Source organism: Lynx rufus, unplaced genomic scaffold (assembly GCF_022079265.1).
Source record: "Lynx rufus isolate CCGP_SWC_20201006 ecotype Redwood Valley unplaced genomic scaffold, mLynRuf1.p SCAF_7, whole genome shotgun sequence".
In the NCBI taxonomy this organism is placed as follows: Eukaryota; Metazoa; Chordata; class Mammalia; order Carnivora; family Felidae; genus Lynx; species Lynx rufus.
This window is the reverse complement of record NW_025814889.1, coordinates 104,348,773-104,360,861: the sequence shown is the minus strand read 5'-3', so window position 1 is coordinate 104,360,861 and position 12,089 is coordinate 104,348,773. Positions and strand designations below refer to the sequence as shown.

Sequence of the window (12,089 nt, the reverse complement as noted above, 5' to 3'; positions counted from 1 at the left end):
AAAATAGCATTTCACTTCTTTTTTCTCTATAAGAATATAAGAACACAACATACCTACTGAATTGTAAAAGGAAGAAATCATTTGGGAAAAGCTGATATTACTTTCCAGACACGTGATGATAGTGCTTTCAGCTTTGTATTGACAACAAATTTTCTTTTTTCAAGGACATTGAAGAATCAAACCTTTGTGAATGAAATATTGGTAATCACACAGCAAAGTACCTGTGCCTTTGTTTTCTGAAGAAAAAACAAATACGTTCCTCCACAGATCAAATGTAATCAGTTCTTCATGATTGAAAAAAAAAAAAAAATGGATCCAATAGCTACATACCTTTGCAATGCAAATTGTGATTTAGCCTTTTTCCCCGATTAATAATTGCACAGTATCATCTTAAATCTATCCCACATGAGCTTCACAGCATGCCTCTTTCTATCTAATCTTTTTTAAGTAGAAGAAAAAGGGAGCTCTGAGCAAACCAGCAATGCTGTCTCTCCTGTGCATGCCATAGAGGCAAGAGCATGTCGTGTTGCTGTTAACTTACAGTCCTGCTGCCTTTCTTCTTTACCACTGCTTCCCTCCTGTGGACCCCGCCGCTTCCCCTGAACCGCCTCACTAGCCTTCAGGCAACGTTTGGGTGACCCATGAAGAAATGGAAAATCTCGCCGCTCCAGCGAAAACGGTTAGTCTTACGCCTTTGTTGAACATGAAGAAACGTTATTTTGCTGCTGTTTGGGTGAAAGACTATCTTGTTTGTGACAGATCAGAGTAATGGGTATGTTGACATAGTGATATGCATGAAAACCAACATTTTTCATGAAGGTTTTATTTTACTGCACTTGGATATTAAAAAAAAAAGAACTTTAATGTTTATTTTTGAGAGAGAGAGAGACAGAGACAGAGTGTGAGTGGGGGAGGGGCAGAGAAAGAAGGAGGCAAGCAGGCTCCCGGCTCTGAGCTGTCAGCACAGAGCCCGACGGTGGGGCTCGAACTCACCGACCGTGAGATCATGACCTGAGCCGAAGTCGGTCACTCAACCAGCTGAGCCACCCAGGCACCCCAAAAATTTAAAAACACTTTTTTATCCATTTTGCGACATTGGGAATTTTTTAGTAACAGATATCACTTAGTATTGGGCATATTCACAGGTAGTACATGTTACCCTACCCAATTAAAAGAGTGTGAGTGAGGGAGCCACAGAGAGACGGGGAAAGAGAAAACCCCAAGCAGGCTCTGCACTGTCAGCACAGAGCCAGACACAGGGCTTAATCTCACAAACCGTGAGCCAAAATCAAGAGTTGGATGCTTACCTGACTGAGCCACCCAGGTGCCCCTGAATACTCATTTTTAATGGAATAATTTAGTTTCTTGTACTTTACCAATACAGAGCTTAAACCAGCCCCTCCCCAAAATGTTCTGTTCATTTGATTTTCAAATACAGGCTTGAAAAGTTTTTTTTTTGTGACTTTGGTTAATTGTCAGCTTTTAACACTATAATGTTATATGTAGTCATTTTTCATTTAAAGTAACAAAGTTAAGTATGTCATATATTTTATTCTTAGCAGCTTCTTTTAATTTAATGTCCTTTTGGTTTTATCCACATTCAAAAAATCAACTATCTACTTTATGAAGGGTAAAAATGCCAATGTTTCCTAACTACATTTCTAGTTGAATTTGTTGTGTTTGGTTTTATTGTTGTTTAATTTTGTTTGTTGTTGACTGTTGCTGAAATCTACTGGATTACCACAAAGCTTTGTTAGAGGGAAAAAGTTACTTTTTGCACATGAATTTACTTTATATAAGATTTCTTTATTTTAAATGTATGTGTGTATATGTGTATGTATATATGCATATATGTGTATTGTATATTTGTATACATATAATCAGAAATTTTTATTATAGCTCATTACATTTGGAAAACTACACACTTTTAAGAATGAAAAGTTTTGGAATGACCAGATCTAATGTACCATGAAAACCCCATATGTCATATGTGTGTATATTTAACTGGAATTAACTAGAAACCATGTAGTTGTCCTTGTAGTTGCCCTTGAAGTGCTAAACTGATTGCTGTGGATTTGAATAAGGATCCATGTATTTATCTATTTATGTCATAATTAACATTTTCAATAACAAGTTTGCTTCTGCTAGATAAATTTTACTGTCTTCATTTGAGATTAATTTATATTTATCTGCTTTATTAATCATTTTCTGCTGCTAACACAGAAAGAATCTGAGGAAGGAAGCTGGGCCCAGGTAGGAAATTCAAATGCTTTAAATACCATTTTGTACGCTATGAGGATATAAAGTAAGAAACTGTAGTATGTCCTAATATTATAAACCTTCACTTAGCTTAGGATTAGGCTAAGAGGTATATTTGAATTTATTATGTGTAATACTATATATGCCTTCTTAAAATCACCATATTTTGCAAAGAAAATGATTATCATTTCATATGTGGCCTCTTTCGGAAAGGGAAATTATCTCTCTCTTTTCCAAAGAATGAACTATAATTTAAATGTCTCTGAAATCGCCCCTGAATATATTTAATCAGGAGTCATTCAAGTTGGATATATAAAAGGGGGGAGGCATTAAAAAAAAACCTTATTAAACATCTGCTTTAAAGTATAACGGAAAGTGTGGGAGGACTGGGGTCGGAGGAACATGTGTCAGCATTGTGACTGCAAGTCAGAACTGACGTCCGTTAATTGAGACGGCGCTATGACGCAAGCATATGGACTTTGAACAAGTCTGTACGTTTGCAAGGGAGCTGAACATTTGTCAGCATTTCCACGTGACGCACAACTGAAAAGAATTAATGCGTGGACTAGCGCATGTGATTCAGACCTCTGGCTGGAAGGAGAATTTTGGCAGTATTGATTGCTAGGACCTGTATTTAAACATTCCGTAAATTAGGGTGGTATTTGGTTTTGATTTTGCTTCGAATTTCATCATTTTCAAGAATACACAAAAGAAAGGGAGCACCTAAGATTTTCAGTAGAAATACATGTTATGGTCGCAATTGTGAATTTGTTGTACCATAAAAAACTGAATCAAAGACATAGTAAAATTAATAGATAGTAGTAGTCCTTTTTAAAAATAGGTTTAGAGAGGATGGTTGACTTTAGTTTTTATTTTGGCTGTTATGAGCAATGTTTGGTTAGATGACTTTGTTCATATTGTTATATTAAAGAATTAGATTATTTGTCTTTATTTTTTTATCATATCCTGCTTCTAAAATACAGAACCTATACTGATTGATTTCTAAAAAGAGACTGATTCTTTCCAATGATCTTTCTGGAATACTGGCTGCATGCCTCACCAGATAACAACATGGTCCACACAAAGCTTCAGCATTCTGTCTCTCTAGCCTTGTTGCTCCTTTCTTTATTTGTTGACCGAGATTTCTATTTTCACATTGAGATTTGCCATTATACCATAACAATGTTAGTAGTATCCTCGAAGAGAAGGAAATGGTGGAGTATTAGCTGACAGATAAAAATAAATTAAATAAACCTATCTATACAAAGAATTTTTAAGCTAAGCATTTATATTATACCCTTAATTTGATTTTTTAATTTAAAAATGCATGTTTGTATAGAATGTAATTTCTTTTGAGAATATAAAGTGAACACAGTTATTTTCTAGAGGTGGGTACCATGATACATGTACCCAGAGTTCCATTTGATACCAAATTAAATCAAATACTTAGAGTCTAAGTATTATTTTTGCTTTTGTCCTATATATCATAGTAATTAAATGTCAGTTATAATAATATACAGTATCCTCCTATTACCATCTCATTTTTTTGGCTAAGAAACTTGACTGCTATAAAACAATTCTAGTGTCCGGTTTTTCTACAGACTCTGGCATATGGAGATATGAACCACGAGTGGATTGGAAACGAATGGCTTCCCAGCCTGGGGTTACCTCAATACAGAAGTTATTTTATGGAATGCTTGGTAGATGCAAGAATGTTAGATCACCTAACAAAAAAAGATCTCCGTGTCCATTTAAAAATGGTGGATAGTTTCCATCGGTAGGTTTTTTTTTCAAACAGTAATTAAAATGAAACAAATAATGTATACCTTACTAAAACAAAAAGAGATGTCTAGGAAATAGAGAATGTGTGCTATTCAAGACATCTGTGTACATATACTTGGCAAAATATTTTCATGCAGCAAATTGCAGGGACTATCTAATGTAGAGCTGTGTACGTACTACGAGCCCAAAGTTTATGGAACTGCACATATACACAATTCTCATTCAACATAAATCTTTTTTTCTTTAAGAAATTCCATGTTTGTGATTTGTATCTATGTATGTTTTTATATTAGAAAATTATTTAATAAGAATTTTAAAATTAAGTCAGTTGCAACTCTATAAATATATTTGTTACCAATTATATAATTTAGATATATACTAGAAAAAATTTGAGAAGGAATTCTCTGAAGACAAATTCTTTTGTTCTCATAAGAAGCTTTTAATATATTTTTGCTTCTTTGTGTATTAATTCTCAGAAAAAAATACTGAATGGATTGTGAGACAGCTATAAGCACACAGATGAATAAAATGCAACCTCTCTTTTCAGGTAGTTTACCATCTAGGGGGGTAAAAAGAAGCTTGTTATAATATCATGTCATAAATGTCATGCTGATATCTTTGTAGGTTATGTGAAAAATTGTCAGCTGGATTATGATTCTTTTTTGTTTCAATTTTTTTATTTAAATTCCAGTTAGTTAACATATAGTGTAATATTAGTTTCAGGAGTAGAATGTAGTGATTCATCACTTACGTTTAACACCCAGTGCTCATCACAAGTACCCTCCTTAATGTCCATCTCCCATATAGCCCATCCCTACCCAACTCCCTTCCAGCAATCTTCAGTTTGTTCTCTGTAGTTAAGAGTTTGTTTTATGGTTTCATATATAGATTATTATGATGGTAAATTAATACATATAAATCTAGGTTATTTGGCTTATAAAACCCTATTTGATTACATCCTATCCAACATTTAATTAGTGACTGAAATAAAAAAGTTATAAATATCAGATATGTTGATGACATAAAGATAGGATAAAGAGATAACAATCGGACCTCTTTGATTAAACTTATGGAGATGTTTTGAATCTTAACACAGTTGTTGATACTGTTGGGTTAAATTTAGTAGAAATAAATATGGTATAAATTTAAATACCATTAAAATGCTAGATGGGGAATCCATGATTTAAAAGTAGATCAAGTGAAAAAAGATACAATATATAGATGACACTAAAATCTCAGTTTTGTTTAATGTATTCACAGGGCATATTTAGATTGTGGTTTTTGGCAGATACAATAAAAGTCTATCATGTGGTGAAATGACAACAAGAAACTGTATTAATTTATGGGCATTAAATTGTTACTGATTGGTAAAATCCCGGCGGAAAAGTTGAAAAAATTGAAGACATTTAGCTTGAATAAGGGTAAACTTTATATGTTTTCCCATGTTTTGATATTATTACATGTTGGAAGAATAATATTTGCTCTGTTGAACATGTACTTTTCTAGTTCAGATGTGTAGGTAGTAGGGTGAATGATTTCTGTCCAAAAGAGAGCTCTGTATAACTCTCATTTGCCATATAGTATACACATTGTTAGGTAGTGAGTTCCTTGTCACTGAACATTTAGGCCCTCAAATTTTGTGTGGTTGTATTAGATATTTGAATACTAATATCTTTGATGGCATATTTGTGCCTATTTCCCATTCTTCACTAGATTGACTTTTTTTAAATCTATGGGGTTTTTTTAAGCTTATTTATTTATTTTGAGTTGGGGAGGAGAGGCAGAGAGAGAGGGAGAGAGAATCCCAAGCAGGCTCCACACTGTCAGCACAGAACCTCATGCAGGGCTCAAACTCAGGAACTGTGAGATCACTGTCTGAGCCAAAATCAAAAGTCAGATGCTTAACTGACTGAGCCACCCAGGCATCCCACTAGATTGACTTTTAATTGCTTTACATTGTGGTAAAAATGATTATTACAATGGTTAAATTTTTTAATGTGTATTTATTTTTGAGAGAGAGAGAAAGCACACAACGAATGCAAGTGGGAGAGGGGCAGAGAGAGGGAGACAGAGCTTGGAAGTTTCTCTGCGTTGACAGTAGAGAGCCCAGTGTGGGGCTCCAGCTCACAAACTGTGAGATCGTGAGTCAAAGTCGGACACTTAACCGACTGAGCCACTCTGACGCCCCAAGTTTTTTTTTTTAATAAAAATTACTGAAACAGCAGGGTTCTTTTTGTTCTGGGAAATATACAAGCTTCATCTCTGCACCATGCCTAATTCAGACTTAAAGCAGGTAGTACTGACTACACAGTGCATCCCGCTGTCTTTATGGCCCAGTTTTTCATCTCACAGATGCTAAAGTAATAATAATATGTATCATCTTTCTGGTACTGTTTTATATTACCTGTAAAAACTTGGCAGAAATTAGCCAAAAGCCATTGGTTTAACCTCAAGCTGCCTAATGTCTATGACTGTTATTACATTAGTATTTTCTGTTTTTCCGCTGAATTAGTTTGCTGGGGCTACCATAACAAAATACCACAGACTGGGTAGCGTAAACCACAGAAATGTATTTTCTCACAGTTCTGGAATCTAGAGATCCAAGACAAAGGCGTCAGCACAATTGGTTTCTTCTTGGCTTGCAAATGGCTGCCTTCTTGTTGCATCCTTAACATGGTGTTTCCTCTGTGTGTGCACCCTGATTTCTCTGCATGTCCAACTTTCCTCTTCTTGTGAAAACACCCACCAGTGAGACTGCAATAATACCCACCCTATGGGCTTTATTTTAACTTAATTACCTTTTTAAAAACACTATCTTCAAATATGTTCACGTTTGAACATAATTCAGCCCATAACACTTGGAATTTTTTTCCAGTTTCCTCCGATTCTGAAATATTTTAACTCAACATTGTCCTTATTAAAATGAAAGGCTTAGAAATGCATACAGTGCTTCGGCATTACCTGGCCAGTGTGTATGTCTAAATTTGTGTGTATTTCTAAATCAGAAATCACTAATAAGCCTAGATAGTTTTCTTTTCCTATTGCACTCTGTCACATCCTTTATATCTAATATCACCATGTCTTCCCCTTTCTTCTCTCTGAACATCTCTAGTTTCTGGATTTGCTTCATATGTTCATGGCAGTTGTCCTTTTTCTGCCCTTTATTTTCACAGCATTGACCCCTTAATTGGTTGCCCTGTTCCTAGGTTTACCTATTTTCTCTCTCTCTGATTTTGCTACCAGGTTAGCCTTCTTAAACTAAATGATCGTTTTGGTCTAAGGAAGACTAACCTGATAGCAAATGTTATTATGATCATCTCTTTCCCTGTGAAACCATTCAGTGCTTCTCAATCACCTGCATGTGTCCCGCGCTTTCACTGAATGCAAGCTTTCCTTAATGTTACCCCGTTATGTTACCCCGTATATATGTCCCCATATTCCTCCTTACTTCCTATCATGGATTCCCAACACTGTACAGTATGTCTCACTATCACCACACATTTAAAATTTCATTGGCAACCCTGTGTTCATGGTGCTCCATTTTCTTTATTGACTCTTTCTCTCCCACGTGATCGTTTAAGGACAGTCAGTTTTCTGTTCTTCCACGATATCCTTTCCACAGGGAGTTTCATGTCTGGTGACCTATTTCTTTCACATACTTCTGTATCACTGAGAGGTGGTGGCTATTCATTTTGGTATGTGGTTCTCTATCTTATTTTAACTTATTCATGTTTTGATATTATTTTTCTTAGCAGCTTAAGAAGAAAGTATTCATTTCTCATAAATTACTTCCTATTTTCATATTAGCGACTTTAATTTTTTTTTCCAAATGAGTGAAATGTTCATTTGTCAGCAAATAATGTCAAGACGGCCTGATGGAAGACAAAGACATATGGATGAACAACGTAATCCATAATCGTTTTAAGGAGGGTGGTTTTCTTATTTTGAAATTAATATTTTTACTCTTCAGAAACACTGTGTACTTAGAATAACTGCAGTTTATTTCCCTCCAGTACTTAAGGATTTAATTACAAACGTAATTTATTATTCTGTTGCCCTGAGAAGTAGTGCAAAATGTTAACTATGCTTAATCAAAGAACATGCATTATCTGCTGAGTAAATTCAATGTGTTTTCTCTTCTTTTTAAAAAAAAATAACAGAACAAGTTTACAATATGGAATTATGTGTTTAAAGAGGTTAAATTATGACAGAAAAGAACTAGAAAGAAGACGAGAAGCAAGCCAACATGAAATAAAGGGTAATATGTCTTTCTTTCATAGCAAATACCTTTTTGGGGGGAGAGGGGATAGCTTTCACTTTTATGAACCTAAAATGCTTTATATGTTAACAGCGGTCACTAAGTAGCATAAGTATTTGGCTGGAATAGTGTCATCATTATTTCTTTTTCATTACTTTTATGATTGAAACACTGAAAGGGTATCATCACTTTATAAGGTGAATATCCCATCTAAGACATATTCTTGATTTTTTAAACTGACATTTATTCCTCTGAACCTATTAATTATACATTCTGTTTGTCCCAAAGATGCCTCCATGCAGATATTTTTGTTAAACTTTTAATAGAACATTCTCATATGATTCAGAGAAACATGGTATATAATTTATTTATAGTAGTTCATCTTTGGTGTGTATCATTTGAATTTTATTGCAGTGCTTAGAAATGTTATTTTTGTACAATAGTTACAGAGATATTACGTAGGGATTTTATATAGAGGTTAGATAGAGATTCCCACCTATAAATGAAACTAGTCCATTGATAATTTTAGCTATAATTATTAAGTCAAATAAATGGTTAGAAGCATCCCTAATTGCTGCAACTATTATGTGTACAAAAATGTTTGACTTAAATAAGAAAAGGCATTCCCTATTAAAGATTAGAACACCACCATATTAATAATTAATCCTCTAAGTGTTGAGAAATACCTTAATATACAGAGGAAAGAATTGTTTAAAAGAACAACACTTTAGATCCTATACTTATTAGAGACCACATTACTTTTATTATTGTTGATGAAAGAAAATATAACCGTTGGGTATAAGTATCTATGGGTCTTTTTTGGTGAAAATCATCAGTCCACTTATGTCCATTTATATTTTTTAAAGGAAAAAATTCTCATTAAGGGAAACAACCAAAAGTTTTTGTGGGAAATTTTGGATACAAGCAAAATAAACTATCAGTTGTATTACCATTTACTGTTACCAGGAGTTGACATGTGGAAGCATTTCATCAGATTGAATAGGGGTTTAAACATTAATTGTTTACAGTTAGCCATGAGTCTCTGTTTTCATCTTCACTTCCTCTGGGGCCCAATTTAGATATGAAAATAGTATGTACCCCATGTTATGTTACCCTTCCCCTTAAGCTTAGCATTGTTTTATTCTTTAAGATTACCTTAGACTTCTATCATTTTCATTTGTGATAAACAATGTCAGAAATTACTTTTATCTTTGGCAGTTTTTGGACAGCACATTAATTCTAGTACAATGGGCTTCAATGCATGCAAAGGTGATTGGTTGATATATTTTTCTATATATGGTTCATTGGAGACTAGATAGACACACAATGGATTTCTTGTAACAGTTCATTTGACTCATTACTTAGGAGCAAGAAAGTGTTTTTCCATTATCAAAATTGAGTTGTTAGATTTCACTTTATTTTGGGGCCTAGGAAATTGCAAGTTGTTTTCAGTACATTGTCATTCAGTTGAACTGAAATTTGGGAACTAATTGATCACACAAAGACCCTTGAAGGAAGTCCATGCTTGACTTAACAAAAGATGTTTCAGTTTTAGCACACATATTTTACTCATGAGATACCACTTCCAGTTTTCTGTCTGAAGTGTTTTTTTTTTCCAAGTAGATTTTATTATGCTTGGTTTCACCACATAGAATGCTTCATATATAGATAGATATAAAAGAGAAGGAGGAATTACCCATTTGGCCCTATACCAAATATTATATTAGTATTTGGCAGTTGCTGGTTAGAGCACTGCCCTAAGAAAAGCTACTGTGATTCACTTGATTATACACAGACAGCTCCATATGATGGGTGGTTGTGAGTGAGATCATAAATAACCCCTGTTTTCCGTAACTGATCCAGTGACATTTACAGGAATAACTCTTAACTGTGACCAGGGGTCTCTGTTATTATCTGAAGTGTTAATTAACCTTGACCTTAATAAACAGCTTTCTGAAGTGAGGGGACAGAGTGAATATCAACAATGTACTAACATTTCATTTGTTGCTAGGAAACAGTCAACACTGATCTCTAGCCACTTATTGTTTAGGTCAAGAGGATCCTTACAAAGCTTTAAAGTCAGGGCATAAATTTTGCTTGAAAACAGATTTATAGAAAGGGATCTGATTTACAAAATGAAAAAGAAAGGTACGTTGCTGTTCTGAAAAAGAAAAGCTTAGATTGGTGCCGTATTTACCTTGAATTATAACTCAGTTGAATTATTTTCTACATATTATTTTGTAAATATATTTTGTAAATCTGAGGACTCTTAACTACAGGTGTGGCAATGACATTTTTAACGAAGATATATTTGCAGAAATATGATAACTACAAATGTCTTAGACTATCAAAATATAAACTCATCTCTAGAAAAGAGCAAACAGTTCTTACTTGCAGATCCACTTAATGCAAGGAAAACTGGACAGTTTTGTTATTTTTTGAGGAAATTGTTGTCACATATGTTTTTAAAAAAAAGTATTGCACTTAGTGAAAGCAGTGGGAGAACTGATGCTGTCAGTTCCTGCCCAACTTTTGAAGTGCAAGTTTAGTATAACCAACAGTTGGAACTAATCAGTTGTTATCAACAGAAGTTGATTAATGTAACCAAAATATAATACTCACAAATTTATATCCCATTTTCTGAGATTTAACACTGCAATAGAACAAGCTAAAGAAAACTCAGAGGAAAGTATATACTTTAGGAATGACCCAGGGAGACCTAGTGAATATATATAGACTATATATATTATAATATGATATATAATATAATACAGTATAATATATAATATAGTATAATATATAAAATATGTGTAATATAAAATATACTAAAGATCATTAAGGAAGTCTTGCATTGATGAAGAAAGGCGAAAAAGAGCCAAAAGTCTGAGGGAGACATTAAACATCCTACTCCCTTAAGAAATTAATTCTGCTTTGACTGGAACAGGAAATAGTAATAAGACTGTAGGAAGAGGATATTGTGGGTCTTTCTTCACATGTTCTTCATTAACTAAAAAAAATATAAGGATTAGAAAAGATATATAGAAAATCCAAGTAATCTAATGATATGCCATATAATTCAAATTAATATGTGAATTTAGAAGGGTCTGTATATAAAAAGTCAATATGGCTAAAAAGAAATGAGCTGTCTAACTGTGAAAAGGCATGGAGTGACTTAGCGTGTACTACTAACTGAAAGAAAAGTACTATGTGATTATACTGTAAGAATCATACCACATGATTCCAACTCTGTGGCATTCTGAATGAGGTAAAACTATGGACACAGGAGAAAGATCAGTGGTTGCCTGCAGTTAGTGGAGAGGGAGAGATAAATAAATGATGCACAGGGGATTTTTAGGGCAACTATTTTTAGTAAAACTATTCTGTATGATACTGTAATGATGGATACATGTCATTATACATTTGCCCAAACCTGTAGAGTATACACCCACGGTGAACCTTAATGTTAACTATGGACTTTGTGTCAATGCAGGTTGTCTATCATAACAAATGTAGCACTCGAGTGAGGGATTTTATAGTCAGGGAGGCTGTGCATCTATGGGGCAGGGGATATATGGGAACACTGTACTTCCTGCTCAATTTTGCTGTGAACTTAAAAATACTCTTTAAGGAGTGCCTGGGTGACTCAGTCAGTAGAGCATCAATTGCACTCTTGATTTTGGCTCGGTTCATGATCTCACAATTCGTGAGATCGAGCCCCACATCAGGCTCTGTGGTGACAGCATGGAGCCTGCTTGGGATTCTCTCTCTCCCTCTCTTGCTGCCCTTCCCC

The 12,089-nt window shown here is 34.3% G+C and overlaps 1 protein-coding gene across 5 annotated transcripts in view; it reads left to right on the top strand.

Moving 5' to 3' along the window:
• Positions 1–12,089, top strand: part of PPFIA2 (PTPRF interacting protein alpha 2) — a 473,921-nt gene that overhangs the window by 452,220 nt on the left and 9,612 nt on the right. For 2 of the 5 annotated variants that reach the window (XM_047065809.1, XM_047065812.1), the window contains 4 exons: positions 617–679; positions 2,224–2,253; positions 3,861–4,036; positions 8,202–8,299. In XM_047065809.1, coding sequence (XP_046921765.1) covers positions 617–679; positions 2,224–2,253; positions 3,861–4,036; positions 8,202–8,299 — 367 coding nt within the window. Of the gene's footprint in view, positions 1–616; positions 680–2,223; positions 2,254–3,842; positions 4,037–8,201; positions 8,300–12,089 lie in introns of all 5 variants that reach the window. The other 3 variants (XM_047065813.1, XM_047065810.1, XM_047065811.1) reach the window with 3 other exon arrangements.